At 40.1% G+C, this 18,386-nt stretch overlaps 1 protein-coding gene across 4 annotated transcripts in view; it reads left to right on the top strand.

Moving 5' to 3' along the window:
• Window positions 1-18,386, top strand: part of MCUB (mitochondrial calcium uniporter dominant negative subunit beta) — an 82,803-nt gene that overhangs the window by 39,167 nt on the left and 25,250 nt on the right. The window contains exons 2-3 of one of the 4 annotated variants that reach the window (XM_010981077.3): window positions 12,178-12,326; window positions 17,573-17,654. The exons of 1 other annotated variant lie outside the window; for it this stretch is intronic. In XM_010981077.3, coding sequence (XP_010979379.2) covers window positions 12,304-12,326; window positions 17,573-17,654 — 105 coding nt within the window. In that variant the 5' untranslated portion in view covers window positions 12,178-12,303. Of the gene's footprint in view, window positions 1-3,885; window positions 4,111-12,177; window positions 12,327-17,572; window positions 17,655-18,386 lie in introns of those variants that run through there. 2 more of the 4 variants (XM_064483314.1, XM_031467767.2) reach the window with 2 other exon arrangements.

Below are 18,386 nucleotides of genomic sequence, written 5' to 3'. Positions count from 1 at the left end.
ATTTTTTGAAGTTATTTAATTTTGTTAAAATATGCTCTAATCACTTCAAGATTAAATCATGGCTCTGTGGATGGACTCAGAGCACCCTAAACTCCATCCATCATAGACCCTACCATACAGCAGTACAACTCTGTTTACTCATCCGTCTCACAGTGTAGGGGTTATATCTTGTTTACCAGTATATTTCCACGGTCTGGTACATTACATAGCAAATATAATAAGTGCTCCATAAATGGTCTTGGGTGAAAGGGAAAGAGGATGTGGGATGAGATGAGACTCATCAGACTGAATGGAACACAGTTTCCATTGGGTTGGAAGAATCTTGCTTTACGTTATCTGCCCTAGTTATTTCCTTCATGATCTCTACAGAATGTACTGGTTCTCAGTGCTACAGTTTAGGAGGGATTGAGTTTTAATCTTTTTTGTTGTTCTTTCAGTTACAAATGAGTGTCCTAGATTAGGGTTCCTACTAGCCAGTGTCCTACCTTCTGAGGCAGCGCCCCACGTGAAATGCAGATGTCCGAGACTGCGCCAGTCCGGACTTGTCAGTGCTGTGTGCTCTCAGCACTGGATTCTCCCTCCGTCACCTCCTTCCTGGCTAATTCTACAGTTCTCAGCTATCCCAAATTCCTTCTAGAAATTTCTTACAGAAAATATGCAACATTTGAAGATTTTTCTAGCAAAGAAAATTTACAAGAAAAAATTCTTATCACAATTTTCTTTTCCTTAAAAAAGCTACTTTTTAAAAAATCAGAAATGTTTCATTTTTACTTTCTCAGTCCTCCCACCTCTCGTGCCACCATTTTGTACAATTACCTATACCCTTTCCACTACAGTCTTTCCACTATGAAAAAGAAGCTACTTTTAAGAGTACAAAGGCTTTAAAGAAGAGATTTAGTAAATTTAATATTCAAAATTTTATTATTCAGAATCATGGCTCTTGTACATAAGTGGTATATCAATTGCTACACAGATAAGTAATTATAATTCTGAATGCTCAGATTTATGAAAAGTCCTTTGAAAGCCAGGAGTTTTTGAAAATAAAAATAATAATATTAGAGGCAATTTGGCCTGGTGACTTTGAAGTCAGAGCAGCCTGAATGTGAACTTGGGCCCTGCAAGCAAGCTGTTTAACCCTTGCAGTCCCATTAGGGAAACAGGACGAAAAACACCTACCTCATGGGATTTACTTGAGAACTAAATCATGTGACACAAAGTACTGCTATACTGATTTTCAATAGATGGTAGCTCCTTTCTCAACAGTAACATTACAGTTAAAGCGATATAGAATATTTGTAATATCCCATATCTTTCCTATTTAATGAGATGAATTTTATTGAAAACAACAAAATCCAACTCTGACCATCTTAACAAGAAAGCTATTGGAAGGACATTTTAGTAGCTTCTACAAGGAATAGCTGGATGCCCGTCTTCGGGGAGGACTGGAACCAGGGCAAGTCCATGAACTTTGCAGCGGGGATTCACCTGTCTCCAGGGCAGCCCTGTACGATGCTTCAGCACCCTCGGTCACTTCCTGTGTGTTCAGGTTTCCAGATTCCTAGGAGAAGGTGATTGGCCTGGCTCGGGTCTGTAGCCCTGGTCAGCTCAAAAGGCCAGAGAGTCTGGCCATTGGGAAGTCACTCTAGACAACCCAGCTGCCCAATTTTGTCTCCTCTGTGTAACACTTGAAGTTTTTTTGAATTATTTTTTAATTTTAATTCATAGAACGTAGCCTCTTGAGGTAGGGAGCAAAAGCATGTGTGTATTTTGGTCACTCATTTACTCATTTAACAGGTTTTTTTTGAGCACTTACTATGTGCCAGTCCCTGTGCCTGATTTCACAAATGAGTAAGGTTTTATATTATTTATGACTAGCCTAGGACATGCAGTTAAAGGCAGTCTGATTTTTCTGCAGTTTTACTTCAGAGACAAAATCAGAGTAACTCTGAAGTGTGATTGCCAGTAGGTGCCTGGCGTAGTCCGTCCTTCACTCCCCCCCATCATCCCAGTCTTCCTGTGAGAACCCTACATCTCTTTTTAGGAAATGATAGTTTTATTTATTGACATCTGTGTTTTCTACATCTATGTGTAATGTTAGTTTTTGTAATTGTTTATGATTTTTCACAAGGACAGAATTTCAAAGATGATAGTAATGTAGAAATCACCTTGTCCCATTCCACCTTTTTCAGATGAATAAACCGAGGCTGGAGTGGTTAGGTGGCTTGTCAGTCACGCATTTTGTCCCAGAATCAGGACTGGTGCTTCAGCTGTTACTTATTTCAATCCGGTCTGTTTCAGAAATCTGGTCTTTCCTTCTTCACATAAGAAAATTTTCAGGTAATCTGGGGTAAAGATACATGGAGCAGAAATGAGAAACCTCTGAAACAGGAAGTTATAGCAGATACTAAATTTCTCTGGGAAAATGTTTATACCATACCTACCAATTCTTTTTTTTTTTTTTTTTTTTTTTTTGCAGGGTGGAAGGTAATTAGGTTTATTTATTTATTTATTTACTTTTTCAGTGGAGGTACTGGGAATTGAACCCAGGACCTCATGCATGCCAGACATGCACTCTACCATTTGAGCTATATCTTCCCCCCATACCTACCTATTAATATTAAATAGTCTCCCCCCCCCTTTTTTTTTTAACTAGTATGAACTTTCATCATAATACCCGCTATTTTCTTTAAGAAATCATGACCATAATACATAAGTGACATTGTTATTTTTCCAAACAAATGCACGGTTACCAGCTCAGCTGTGTAGACTGACTGACGCTCTCAGGGTGGTGCCTGGGTACGTTGCCTCGGGTGTTTCCATTTTGTAAGCTCCAGTTTGAGTTTCAAAGAAACAGCTAAAGCTTAAAAAGGGCAGATGCTATTGTCTCCAGCTTTTGGAAGTTAAAGCTAGGTTTTAAGATAAAGATAAATGGGAGCTGGCAGAAGTGTTAGAAGAATTTGCTGTTAATTGTGTTTTTAAGAAGAATTCTATTTTGAGGAAGCCTGGGTAACATCTTTGCAAGATTAAACTGAGGCACATTTGCTGTGTTTTGTTATATCATGATTACATCAGGTTCCTTTTTTTCTCCTCACACAGCAGTTTTTTAAGTTTGTGGATATTTATTAAACATTAAAGGGTAAAGATGAGAAAAGGAAGAATCGTGGAGATTAACATGTGGAAAACAATACTAACATTACATATTAGAGTAATGGATAATGATTCCACTATGCACTTTTGCTAGGAAGATTAGTTTTTTTTTAAATTTCTAATAAAATTAACATAGCTCAAGATGCACCACAGCTTTCAGTTCTAATCTTCTGACCATTATCATTGTTTCTAAATTTAGTTTTCTGAGATTTAAAAAAAATTTTCTCAAAAGATACTAAGTTTATCCCCAAGTAAATCATAATTCTTCAAGTTTTTCTATGACCAGTAGGAGATGACTAGTGCTTACTGGCACGTATCTGGGAGCATTTTGGAAGTAATGATGAAAGTTTAATGTTTTGTTGAAATATTGAGAGTAACCAACAAAGCCTAAAAGGTATTGGGGAAGAATTAAATTCATCTCAGTAATTATTTGAGGACAAGGCAATGTGTTGTGTGATTTCGGGGAATTAAAGGGTCTGGGCTTTGCCTCATCAAATGGAATCCATGAAGTACTTTAGGAAGTGAATAGCTTTTGATGGAGTTCAGGACACGCGACCCCCAAATATGACTCATTGACAACAGGACGTAAGAGTCAAGATCCCTCCCTGTTCACTTGAAGTTAGTGGGGAGAGGCCAGTGGAAGTGAACACATAACTGATTTAATTGCAGCTCGAGATAAGAACTAGGAAGAATTTGAAACAGGGAGAGGTAAGGGGCAAGGAGTCCTGCAGCAGAGCAGCCTGGGATGGGGTGATGGGGGGTCCAGCTGAGGAGGCAGCACGTGAGCCAGCCCTGGATGATCGGGTCAGTGGTGCAAAGACTGGACGGAAGGGGATTCCAGGCAGAGGACCAGCAAGTGCAAAGTCCTCGAGCAAGAAGGAAATTGAAGAATTTCAGGAACAGAGAGGAGGCCACTACAGAAAGAACAGAGCAAAGGAAGGAGAAACAGAGGAAATCAGAGAGGTAGGCAGAGGCCAGACAGGGGAGGAATTGAAATTTTATCCTAAGTGCAGTGTGGGCTACTGAGCATTCAGCGAGGGAGTAACAAGATGTGATTTATGCTCTTAGAAGATCATTTTGGCGATTGTATGGAGGATAGATTGAAGAGGGTGAGAATAGATGCCAGGAAACCAGGTCAGAGGTACTTCGAGGAGCCATGGAGAGGTGCTGGTGGCTTGGAGAGGGTGGCAACAGTGGAAGTAGGAGGAATTTGATTGATTTGGAGTTTGCTTTTGAAAGTAGAGTGGACAGCACTTGCTGAGGGGCTGTATGTGTGAAAAGAAAGGAATGAAGAAGGGCCCCTTGGTTTTGAGTTGAGCAGCTGAGTGGATGGTGGGAGCATTTACTGAGATGAGGAAGAGTCAGGAGGGGCTGATGTGGGAGAAAACCCTTCTGATAAACTGGGGTTTTCTTGAGGGAGAGGAAAGTGAGGTTTGGAGAGGTGAAGGGCCTGGGCCTGGTCCTGCAGATGGAACCAGGACTTGGATTCAGTCTGACTCTGACCTTTGCACCCTTGTCTGGCTTCATGGCTAAAATTTTATGGATCAAGTCCAGGAGGAGGGCATTCAAGGCAGAGGAAATTATGAGTGACAAAGTGGGCAGCCTTGGAGCAGCAGTTCGGGACTTACTGCTGGAGAATTATTTCTGGGTCCTTGTTAGGGAGGGTCTCAGAGAAACCTAGATCTAGTTTCCTTCTCAATCTCCCTAAGTTAAAATTTAGTCTGTCATCTTTAGAAGTTTTAAAGCTAGAGCATTTCTCCAGGCTAGACAGCTTACTCAAAATTTGATTTGAGGAACATGGCTGCTTTTTCTTTTTCTTTTTTTCTTTTATCATACTGAAAAAGAATCCTCTACAATTTTTCTTCTGAAGCCTTATTTTTAGCTGCAAATTTGCCCTCTTTTCCCCTGAATTGTATGAACTGCCTTCCCTGGACTCTCCCATTATGTGAGCAGACTTGTTATTTCAAGAGTTACTGAGCTTCCCTGTTTCACAGAACTCAGAGCATTTAGAATTCCTTTTAATTCTTTATGTAAGAGTTTGTTCTCTTCATCTTTTCTGTCTGGATATTCAACCTCCAGGTAGAGATCAGTGGCAGCACAGATGAGACCAAGCGAGGGTAATTTGCCATAGAGGTAATTTTCCTTCTTTCAGAGGAAGCAAGTTGTGTAAATAATTTCTGCTCAGTGCCCATCTTGTCTTCTGCTTAGTGTAGTATTTAACACCACACTCTACACAGTTAGGCAGTTGACTTGTGGCTTTTGATGATGAATAACATATTTCTAGTTTATGAGTATTACCCAGTCTCATGCTTTGGGAATTAGGAATTTTGTTTTTCAGCTTGTGAAGGAAAAGCCGGGCTGGACTAACGAGATAACTCACAAGTCTAAGAATGTGAAAGAAAAGCTGGGCTGGGCTAACAAGATAACTCACAAATCTAAGTATCGAAATACTGATCTGAGTTCTGGACTAACTTGTAAATCTAAGTTAATTAGTGTTGGTTTGCTGTTCATGTTTTTTTTTTTTTTGCTAGCCAGCTGGATTTTCAAAGATACATATCTGGCTTTGAAATGTTGTTTTGCTGCCTCTCTGCCTCCACTTTTGTGATGATGATGCTGCTAAAGCTGTTCCATGCCTATTGGCTGAATACCCCAAGCTTGTACTTTACCCTATAAAACCTCATGCGCACGACTTGGAGGTGCTCAGAGCTTCGGAGCAGAAGCCCCTCTGAGCCCGCCGGCGTAATACATCTGAGTACTCCAACCCTCCGAGTGGTGCTTGTTTCTTGGCTGGCCTGTCTTTTCCGTAACAAGCTATCACACTCCCTTTTCTGTTTTTTCCCCCCAACATTGGATAGCTGGATAGGAATGTGAAACGCCTTCATCTCACTAGAGGTCTTTTTAACTCTGAAAATGAGTTACTAATAGAATGAAGTTGAGTGCCTGTGGCTTGTTTAGTAAATATAGTGATAAATATTGAGTCTCACAACACATGCTTACATGTTTTTCTATTTAAAAAATGCAGGACTAAGTGGATGAGGAAAAAGAGGAGGTACAGTGTCACTTATCAGTTTATTATCCCTCTGCTCCAAATTTACCCTTCTTTGCTTTGTGATATTGGCACTGGACCCTGTAAACTTTTCCCTTTTGCCCGCCGATGCGGCGTTAGGCTGCGTCAGTAGAGGGACTGGAGAGAGACCGCGGGACGCGAGCAGCGGGAAGTACAGGTGGCCCTTCAGCTGTGCGGGTTCGCTTACACGCCGATGCTCTTCAGTAGTAAGCAGTTCTGCCCGGTCCGCGGACGCCGCGGAGAGCTGCCTGTCAGTTGTGTGTGGGTTTGCACTGCGCAAGGGGTCGGCGCCCCAACCTGCACTCGTTGTTCAAGAGTCAGCTGCGCTTCCGTTCCCGGGTCTGATTCTCGGTTCTTCAGGCCAAGAATTCAGGGGTCCTCACAGACCAGTTTAAGCAACACCCTGGAACCTTCCTCTCCCCACCTGCCAGCTGTTTCTTAAGGCGCTCCAGCTGTATCCTGGGCCGCCTTCCCTCCGAGAGAGCTGTCTTGACAAACAGCAGGCGCCTTGCACAGCGCAGCGCCGGCTGGTGCTCTCCTGGAAGTTTCTGTGCCACCAGCAGCGGCGTGTTTCTCACTACGGGGTAGCTACACCCTCTTCGAAGGGGTCTGAACCTCAGCCTTGGGGAGAGAAAACTCCCCCGAGACCCCACTCTGCCTCAGCCTAGATGTGTTATTAAAGCCCAGAGTGTAGAGCACAGACCTGAAGCAGGGCCTCCCTCTGTCACTGGCGTTTGGAGCAGAGAGCAGCAGACTTTTTTGGTAAAGTACCATATAGTAAATCGTTCAGACTTTGTGAGCCACATATGGTATCTGTTGCATACTCACTCTTCATTTAAAAACAAACAAAAAACCCTTCAAATTAAAAAAAAAAAAAAGTTCATGGGCCATAGTTTGCTTACCCCTAATTTTTTAGTATGAATAAATTCTCACTTTTTTAAACTAGAGAAGTTTAACCTGAACCAGACCTAAAACAGTGGGAATTTTAGATTTAGCATGGACTTTTGCATAGCAAATCACCGCAAAGCTAAGTGTCTTAAAACAGCAATAATGATTTGTTACTTTCACAGTTTGGTGTGGCAGGATCGGGGAGCAGCTTGGCTGGGCGGTTCTAGCTCAGTGTCTCCTGCTGGAGCTGCTGCTGGAGCTGCCGCCACGTGGCTGGCTGTCAGCTGGTGGCCTCAGTTCCTAGTCATGTTGACCTCTCCATTGGTTTTCTTGAGCATTTTCATAATGTGCTGCCCAGAAACAGTGATCCAAGAGACCAAGCAGCAGCCACAGTGCCTTTCATGACATAGCCTCGGAATTCACCTGTCATCACTTCTACGGTATTACGTTGGCCGCACAATTCAGCCCTAATTCAGTGTAGGAGGGCATTACGGAAGGGTGTGAATACTGGGATGTGTGGATTATTGGGGACCATTTTGGAAGCTGGCTACCACAAGACTTTTACATGTACTTGTTTGGAAGTGTATGCAGTGATGCTTACTAAGTTAGTAGTGTTGACAAGAACAGAATCTTAGAAACCCAGCTCTTTATTTAGAAATCCGATTAATGAAATAATGTATAATTAACACACAATTACATATAAACAGCAGCTTCTAAAGTGCTCAATTTAGGTAAAATTATGCACAGTATAATGCACAGCTCTCTACTATCCATTTAGTCAAGTTCCTCTTAACCGCATTCCACTTCTTCCATCTGTAAAACATGCAGGCATGCTGAGTTCTTGAGGCTCTTCCCATCAGTTGAATTGTTGACTTACCAAGAATCAACTGTTCATTCCCAAGCATGTTTATATTGTATTTGTTATTGTAATTATGTACTTTATAAATGGTGTATAAACCAAAGAAATATGACTGTAAGTGTACCTTTATGAAAATTAATTGAAATACTCTGGACAATTTAATAAATATGAGTTATTCAAATTTATTGTTGAATTAGATGTGGACAAGCCAACAGTGAAATCCCAGGGACAAAAATCATGAAAATCTAGAAAAATTCTGAACTGAGATTGCTTCTCAGGAGTCCTAAAGGTCTTTCTTTAAAGAAATGGAAACTGGAGATGTCAGATGGTGCCTTATGGATAATGGTTTTTGTAGAATATCAATCAATGGGTTCCCTCTCAAAGGAAAGACTTTAACTGTACAACAAAATATTGGCAAATGAATGAAAATTTATTTGTTTTGGGTGTTAAAGTGTTTAAGATATGTTTGCACTATTCAGCATATTTCCTCTTATTACCAGCTAACTACTGGTCATAATTGCATTTGATAAGAGGAACTCCCACATCTTAAACTAGAAAGGACTTTGGAAACGTGGTCTGAGGACTTATAGCTTGTGTTCCAGAGGAGCCTAGGGGTTTGGAAAATTTCTCTGGGATTCATCTTAGGGGGAGGTAAATTGGTGGGATGGGTAGGGAGAGTTACAGGGTGGTCAGCTCACTGGGGCTGTGGTCTTTCAGAGCAGTTTCTCATCTATCTATTTTATACATTCCTCCTGGGTAGGAGTACATTTGGACATTCAAGGGTTTCACATTTAAAAAAATATTTGAAGCCACTTACCTTATTCAACTTATTAATTATATCCCTGAACAAGTCCTGAAAGAAGTTGTGGGATTTGCCCTTGCGAACGTGGCTAGAGTGAGTCAGTGAGAGAAGCACCAGGATAAAAGCCCCAGTGAGCTGATGCCCTGCGGTGCTTTGCTTCTTCGTGGCGCTCAGTCTCCTTGATAGATACAGTAGTTTCTGAGAGCATTCTTTGTTTTGACATTCTTTCCTTTACAAGCCCTTTAACCTTATATTGCATTGAAATAAACTTTAACTGAATCTTGGCTAAATTTGAAGTGAAAGAAATCTAATGGGAATTTACATTACTGAAATAGTGAATTTCTGTTGTCAAAAACTGCTGTTTTGACAGATTAAATTAAACTCAGTTATATTTTATTAAATACTTTATTTCATCTTTTCCTGCATCAAGCCCATCAAGTCTCCGTTCTCCATTCCCTCCTTGTGTGAGTGCCTGCCTCCTTCCCTTCTCTTGACTCTGCTGAGCCTCCTCTCAGATTCCACCCCCCTAGACCTTTCCTCCTTTTCGTCAAGGCATGTTTAAAGAATGTTTTTCTGCTCCAAATGACCATTGCACATGTAATATGCCCCATGCTTCTAAGCAACCCCCTTTTTTTTTCTTCTGAGGCTATGTTTTCACAGCCAGAGGGCTGGCTTCTTGAGGGCAGCATTCTGTCTCTGTTGTGGCTCCCCGTACAGTCCTAGACTAAAAGTCACTCTTCCATCCTGTGTTGGGTTAAATTGTCCTTGGTTTGCATATTATGGTTTCACAGGACCACCTTAAAAAAATAATCTTTTCTGTGCTTAGATCCTTGTCAGTTTCCTTTTTGTTTTTGTTTTTTTTCCTAAAAGAAATTATTGGATGCCAGTAGACCTAAAAGAGCATCTTGCCATAAGATGTGTTCTGCTTTATAGTTATTTTCAGGAGTGACTGATGACATTTTTAGTTGGTTTTTAGTTTTTCTCCCCTTGGAGTTGTCTGTCATTGCCAGGTTCTGTTGCAGTGCCATCTTGATAGATATCAGGGCATGGTGACCAAGTGAATGTCGGGCTCTGAGGCTCATACTCCCAACTGATGACTATGAAACTATGATGGAGGCAGAAAGGGGTGAGGTTAGAAAGTAGAGATGTAAGGGGCAGATGGAAGATAGAAGTGCATACATTGTATTTTGGAAGGAGTCCAAAATGAAATATATATAATTATAAATTCATAACATTAGAATTGACAGAAGCAAAGAAATATCTGTTAAAGTTTAAATCATGTTGGCTTTCAGTCAAACTCTTTTGTTTTGCATTTATTTGAATAGGGCACAATATTTTACAAAGAATTTTTAAAAGAAACCCTGACTATGTCATTAAATAGGCCCGCAGTGGTATAGATTGAAAGCGTTCTGTGTATTGGTTTTGCAGATCCATGAGTAGAGTTCCCGCTGTGCTGACCCACAGCCTCAGCCTCCTATCCTCTCCAACACCCAGGCATCAAAGCGAGGAAGCCGACTTGATTAGCTCCATCTGGCCAGAACTCTTCATTCTTGATTCTCTTCCTTTCAGATAATTCTTGACAATAATTAGTTTAGATAAGGAGCAAATAATTGGTTATGTACCTCCCATGTAAAGTTTTCCTTCCTAAGTGATTTCTCTCTCTGGGGCTCTATTTTACTGTATTCTCTCCATTGTTATCTGTGCTTTCATTATTCCTGTACTAAGTCTGTTGTAAAGAATTCTCACAAATGAGAATTTAAATGTCATTTCAGGAGTCCAGTTCAAATTTAGCTGAGCATCTTGAATAATAGTCATGTAGGAAGTGCATTGTCCATAAGTCTAATGAATTTTCAGAGTGAACATTGCTATGCTGTTAGAGCCCAGTTCAAGAAACAATATTACCAGCACCCTAGAAGCCCCCTCATGTTGCCTGTTAGTCGCTGCCTAAACCCTGAAGTATAACCACCATCCTGCCTTCTAACAGCATGGTTTACTTTTGCCTATTTTTTGCAACTTACATAAATGGAATCTTAGAACATATACTCTTTGTACTGTGTCGCTTAACGTATTTGTGAGATTCATCCATGCTGTTGCATTGCTAAAGTCTTGCATCTGATGAATATACCTCAGTTTATTTATTGTATTGATGATGAAGATTTCTGTAGCTTCCAATGTTTGCTTATTATAGAGAGTGCTTCTAGGAATGTTCTTATGTTTGTCTTTTGAGCACATACGCAATTTCTTCTCCTGGTTTATATCTGGGAGTGGAATTTCTGGGTCATTAGGTAACGTGTGTATTTGGAGATAACTGCCAGCTTTTAGAGTGGTAGCTGGCACACTCACCAGCAGTGTATGAGAGTTCCAGTTTGAACATAGATTTAGTCTTAGATTCCTAGCCTGGGGATCTGGCCCAACGTGGAGCAGATGTCTGGTCAGTTGTGATGAAGGGACTGGGGATATCACATAATACAGACATGGTTTGGGGGACCCCACCATTGCTACACTCTAGGTGGAATTAGAGGCAGTTTTTAGAAAATGGAGGATTGTGTGAGCTAGGTAGATATCCCAAAAAGCTTCAACATATGTACAAATTAGATGGACAAAGGAGGCTCTGAATTGGAGATACATACAACTTTGAGTCATCAGCAAAAATAACGAAGTTGAAGCCATGTGACTAGGTGAGATTCCCCAAAGAGAATACACAGAGTGAGGTGGGAGCAGATAGCCTAGGCTGGAACTCTGGAAAACACCAACATTTAAAGGATGACAAGAAGAGGACTCTCTGAAGGAGGCTGAGAAGATACAATCAGAGATCTCGGGAACGTGGTATCATGGAGGCCAAAACAGAGAATGTTTCAAGGAGAGAGTGATCAAAAGTGGCCATTTGCTTCTGTGAAGTCAGTGACTAAAAAGTTTTCAGTTGCTCTGGAAACAAGGAGAGCAGAGGCCTTCTGAGATTAATTTCAGGGAATGATGGAACAGAAGCCAGGTTGTAATAGGTAAAGAATGAGTGAAAGCTAAGTAAGACAGCAAACGTGACCAGCCCTTTCATATCACTTAGCTAAGAAGCGAGAAGCGGGTGGGGATGTAGAGAAGATGGTAAGAAGGTAGGAGAGGCAGGAGCAAGCTTACCTGCTGGTGGGGAGAGATCTGATGGAGAAGATACTCAGCAAAGTGAGGTCTCTAGTGTAGCAGGAAGGGTTGGGCTCCCAAGCTCAGGAGAAGTGTGTTAGCCTGAGGGAGACACAGAAAGACTTTATCCCGGTAACAATGAGAAAGCAGGGAAGGATGGCTGGATTGGTGCAGAACTTTGAAGGAGCTGGGTGGCTCAGCACACGACAGCTGCTCAGGAGGTATTTGTTAAATTAACTGTTGACTGAACAACTTTGTATTTTTATGTGTTATATACCGCAGTTGCATTGATCAGGTCCCTGCACATCCAGATCTCCCGTGAAAAGGGATCTGCTGCAGAGCTTCTGTCACTCAGGGGAGCAGTCACTTCCACGTCCACCACAACAGAGTGTGCAATAGCCTGGAATTATGTGCTTGCTAAAGAAATCCGGGTATGTTCCCTTTATCAGGTGCCCATCGGTTTCCCATTATGGAACCACTACCTTTGTCATACAAAGCTCTTCAGGTACTTCTGCAGTATATAAAGTTGTGACTATAAACATAGACACTGATTTAAATAAATATGTGTATATATTCGTTCTAACATGTATATAAATATATACATATTATGTATATACATGTGAAAATACACAAATATACGTAAATGTATACATAATGCGTAAGTACACATATGTATAAATGTATACATATTAGACCATACATAGCTAAATAAATACCTTTAGTTTGGGAAAACAGATAATAATTATATTGACTTTGCAAAATATTATGACTGCATCTTGGAGTTGTTTTTAGACCTTGAGCCATGTTATTTTGAGTATCTTTAATAGTGATAAGCACTTACAATTTGATAGTTCTGAATAGCCAGATGTTGTTAGGAACCAAGCCTGGTGCTTTTTCTTATTCAGTTTCCAGCTTGTGTCTTAAATCTTTTTAAAGTAAATTACATGATCTAATGATATCTGTGGGATACAACTGAGCGATCCCTGAAAAAAAGCAGTAATAACGGAGTTTTCACTTGAGGATGTGGAAAGGGCAAATCGCAGCACCATATTATTGTCGAAAGCCTCATACTGAGACGAGCGTCACGTGGGGTGCTTTTGGAGCAGAGTAATTAAAGTCCTCCTCAAGAGGCTTTTATTTAGCAGTATTCTGTTTTCATTTTATTTTTCTGTATCAGTGTATCACTGTTGCCTTTCAGCTAAGAAATTTAAATATGAACACTTCTCTCTGATTTATATTCATTATGTAAGTTATGCTAGTTCCTGCTGTTGTCCTTGGCAGGTCAGTGTCTCCCTTCACCCCACGTCAAATAGTTGTTTCCTTTTCGAAGTCATGCTGCTGCATCTTTTTATTTTCAAATGAGCTGGGCTTCTTTTGGGGTCATACGTTCTATTTCTCGATACTTGACATTTTCCAAATGCATGTAGAATGTCAGGTTGGAGCACAAAAAGCTGCTGTTGCCACTCTGAAAGGATGAAAATAGTGAATTTTTTTAAACTGATTTTTTTTCCTTCAGTCACACTCAGTGACGTGTTTTTAGTTAAAAGGCAGTGTAGTGGAGTTGTTGTGATATATTCTCTACTAGACTTTAATACTGAAAGTAATTGATCATTTGTTAACATTCAGGAGAAGCAGTATTATTCAAATTTGACTGTATAGGTAAGTTTGTTTAACAGATAACTGATGCTGTCCTGGAAATGTGAGCCCCCTGACTGGATTAGTAAGTGATCGACTTTTCAAGATGGGTCATGGGTGGGATGTAAATTGAAAGAAGGTGCTGAGTTTGGGTGAGTCGATCTTGAAATAATTGACTTCTGCATGTGTAGTAGTTTGTGTACGTTTTCACAATGGTCTTTTAATAATACTCTTCTAAGAAAGGGTTGTCATAGGATGAATATGATAGTTTCTTTTTTAAGCTTTATTGACATGTCACAAGAATGCCAATAGTCTTAGAGTTTCTGAATACGAACTTGTAAAGGGTACATAAAATTTTTAATTAAAAAAAAATTTCAATTCCCTAAGTAACCATAGTTCTCCACTGGCATGCAAAAAAGTTTTATTTAATGTTTGATCCCTTGTTAAGGGGAACTTGTCAATTCTCTCTATAAATGATAGTTTTGAGATTTGCCTGCACTTACTGTTTTTAGCACTGTTTTATTTTGAAATAATTGCAGATTTATAGAAAAGTTGTAAGGTTTTGTTTCTGAACTGTTTGAGAGTAAGTTGTTGACATGGTGCCATTCCCTCTCAAACACAAGAACATTCTCCAGCTTAACCATAAACAACCAGCAGAATCAGAAAACTAACATTACCACTATCTAATTCTTAGACCCTGTTCACATTTTGTCAATTTTCCCAGTAATATTCCCTGTTGCAAAAAATTCAGAATTACAGTTGAATTTAGCTGTCTTGTCTCCAATCTGGAATATTATCACATTATTTCCTTGACTTTCAACGATTTTGACTCCTTAGAAGATTACAGTTATTTTGTAGACTGTTTCTGTTTAGGCCTGTCCCGTGTTTCCCTGGAGTTTGATTCAGACTAAACATCCTTGTCAGGAGTCCCACGAAAGTGCTGCGTGTGTCCCTCATGCTGCGCAATGGCAGTTTGCCCCATGACTGACAGTGTGCACTTTGATCACTTGATTAAGGTGGTGTCTGCCAGACTTCCTCCCTTTGCACTTGCTGTCTTTCCCTTGGTATCTTGTGTGGAGGCATATTAAACATAAATGTCTTGTTCCTTATCACACCTTAATCTTATTTATTTACTTAATTATATCAGAGTGGACTCATGGTTTCCTGTTTTCTTCAATGGATTATAATCTGTTACTATCATTATTGATTTTAATGCTCAGATGGTCCTGGATTTGATCACTGGGACTCCCTGCAAGCTGGCTGGTGCCCCCTTTTGACATGTCTCCCATTGTTCATTGAGCACTTCCTTGCTTTCTAAGCTCATCTTGTCCTCTCCATGCCCCAGCCCTGGAATTAGTCATGTCTCCAGGGGGCTCTGGTTCCTTTTGGATAAGAATGGTATTTAGAAGCCCAGACCTGGCTGCTCAGTACGCTCATTATTGAGAGTGTTATTCCCCATAGTCCCCTCAAAAGTTATTTTTTATTTGTTTATTTATATGAAAATATAAATATATAAATTTAAATCTTTTATATTTATATACACATACATTAAATATTTGCATCTTTTTTAGAAGTTCTGTGTTCATGTTGTTAGTTTTATTTATGTTTTTCCATATTAAAAACCATGAATTCATACCAATACTTCCAATTTCATTCCAGTACTACAGGGTTCATTCTAGTGCTCTCTCTTTCCGTAGTGTAGCTCCCTTCTTTGACGGAATAGATATGGTTATTCTTGATCTAGTTGCTTGTTGGGTCAGTTTTCTGGTGTGTGACAGCCTCTCACCTCTGCCACCACACCTTCCCCTGCACGGATACGTTCCTCACCTGGTTCTGAGCCGACCTTCCATGGGGATGCCCTCCTCACCCCATTCAGGCTCTGCTACCCAACACGAACCCCGCTTGCACTACGTGGACGCCCTCTTTGCCGGGCTGAGGCTCGGACACCCTGGTGCCGGCTGCCCCGCTGCGGGGATGCCCTCCCGCCACTCTCGGGTGCAGACTCCCCACCTCGGGCCACTCCTCTTCCCACACATACCCTTCTCAGAATAAATCCTTAAAGAAATGTGATGCATCCCAAGTAGGAAAATGAAGTTAGATCTTTACCTGACACACGATAGTGAAACTGTAGAACCCCAGAAGCAGAAAGGGAGAAAAAAAACTTTCAGAAAATCTTAATTTTACACAAGATGTGTTAATGGAGGCCAGAAGGCAAAAGAATATCTTCAAAGTTCTGAGGGGAAATAACAACCTGGAAGTTTATATCTAGTAAACTATCATTTTCAATAAAATTAAGTCTGAGCGATTAAAAGATTCTTACTGAAAGTTTTTCTCAGGAAGCAGGAAAGTGAACATATAAGAAAACAGGATGTAAGAAGAAATGGAGAGCAAAATAGTTGGAAAACTTACAGATGAATCTAAGAGACAATTACTATGTAAAACAGTCAAGATGTCAATTTGGGAGTTGTAAAAAGTAAGGTATTGTGATTGTGATTGATACTGTCTAAGATCCTTGTTCCTGTTCAGCAGTAGGGTAGAAAAATAAACTTTACTCTCGAAACTAAGTAAGAATGTCTCAGAATGTAAAGGGCAAACACTGAAAGGATAGAAGGAAAAAAAAAAAAAAAAGTACACCATGTGTACTTCCAAACCAGTAGAGAGAAAGTAATATAAAGAAAGAGTTAAATTATTAGAAGACAAGAAAGAAGAAGGAAGCAAAAGAAAATCAGGATAAATAGAAAACACAAAATAAGAAGACAGATATCCAAATTTATTCAAGATAACAATAAATGTAAACAGATTAAACTCAACAGTAAAAAGGACAGAAATCGAATTTATAACAGACGGGGTTTACTACTCACACACAGGCTCTCAGTGAAAGCACTGCTCAGAATTTAACATGGATGGAATAAGAATGCAGAAGAAATATTGAACAAGGAAATGGGTAAAATATGAGCTTCAAAAAAGAAGAAATCTCAATCATTTTAAACCGTATTTGATGTACCCCACCTACTGTGGAGTTCTGTGGAATGTGTGAAGCAAGCACACAAACTCCTTAGTTACATAACTGTTTTGCTTTGAAGCTTCTCCTTGGGTTCATTAGTTTTCCACCCTGTGGTGCATCATGATTTTCTGTAGAACCTCACACTGAGCTCCCAGCTTTCATGATTTCTTTTTGCTTCCCTGGACAAAACAAAAATCAAATGGCTATACAGCAGCTCTCTTTTGATGAACTCTTCTGACTTGTCTCGAGATTTATATTTTAAATCTGCCTAGCAAAAATGGCATTTGTAGCACACAGTAGGCAGTTCTCTTAATTAATACTCCAGTCTCTTTCAGGTACTGCATGAGTCATCGCTGTTAAAATAAATTTTTCTTTTTGATCTGGGCAGACCAAGAAGAGTAGTTAATACACAAGACTGAAACAGAAAAGAAACAGGAGTAATACCTACAGCACTTGGCTGGTAACCAGCAATAACTTTCACCTGTTGACTTGCACTGTCTCAGCCAGGCCACATTTGTATCCCTTCTGATAAGCACTTGGCATATAAGCCAGTTCTCTCGACTGACCTCAGCAGGACCCCTGAAATTATATTCTTGTGTGTGTGTGTGTGTGTCCCTTCCTTGGTTCCTTCGTTCCTTCGTTCCTTCCTCCCCTCGGTCCCTCCCTCCCTCCATCTCTCCCTCCATCTCTCTCTCCCTCCCCCTCTGTCCCTTCTCTTCATCCAACAAGGAAATGCTTTTGAAAGCAAAATTGTAAAGGATTACAACCCAGAGAGAAAATGTTAGGCTAATTTGCTTTCCCTGCTCTAGTCTGTTACAAAACATTGAAATATTAGAGTGTATTGGCCAAAAACAAATTATTTGCAACTAATAAATTAGTTTCAGCATTACTGTATGAATGCAATTGCTTAATATTTGTTTGTAATAGAAGCACCTAATATCTTTTCCCTCTGATTCAGATCACTGGTACCTGGGAGCCTTGTTTACTTGGGTTTCAATAGTGTGGAGCTGGTTTTAACAGCTGTTTCTGTCTTCCTAGGACCCCTGCCTTACTCTTCATTTGGAAACAGAGCCCACTGCTCCCTGCAGGTGTGGGCACAGCACACGGTAACCTGAGCCAGGTGCAGTTCCCCATTCCTTTTGCCACCAGGGTGACAGTCCAGCAAAGCAATTTAAAGAGTCGGGGCTTCTAACAGCTTGACTGTGTCACTTATTAGCTGTGTGACTGTAGACAGACTACTTAGTCTCCCTGTGTTCCAGTATTCTGATAATTAAAATATGAGAAATAACCTGCACATGGATGTTTGTAGCAGCTTTATTCATAACTGCCAAAACTTGGAAGCATCCAAGTAAGTTAGTCGATAAATTATGGTACATCCAGGCAGAGGAATATTATTTACACTAAAAAGAAATGAGCAATATAGACAATAGTATTAGAATCATTGAACTTGCTGAGAGACTAGATCTTAATTATTCCCACCACAAAAAAGAAATGAAAATTACATGATATAATACGGAAAGGAATGTACATATATGGATAAATGAATCACTGTGCTGTTCACCAGAAATTAACACAACATTGTAAATCAACTCGAACCCATTAAAAAAAATAAAGTCTACATAAAAAAAGAAATGGGGAAGAGGCATGCTGGGTTAGCCCCACAGCTTGTTTACCAACTCCAGCTCTCTAGTGACTTCGTATTGTCAGTGCAGAGTTAATTTTCATGATAAGTTAAGTGATAAATACATTTGAATGGAAAAAAGGATAGGAAGCAATAGTGTGTACCTCAAATGTTTGCTATGAAGATTAAATAAGATACTGCATGTAAAACATTTAGTTAATACAAAATGGT

Source organism: Camelus dromedarius, chromosome 1 (assembly GCF_036321535.1).
Source record: "Camelus dromedarius isolate mCamDro1 chromosome 1, mCamDro1.pat, whole genome shotgun sequence".
NCBI classification, from domain to species: domain Eukaryota; kingdom Metazoa; phylum Chordata; class Mammalia; order Artiodactyla; family Camelidae; genus Camelus; species Camelus dromedarius.
Note: the sequence above shows the minus strand (reverse complement) of the source record. Positions and strands in the feature narration are given on the sequence as shown.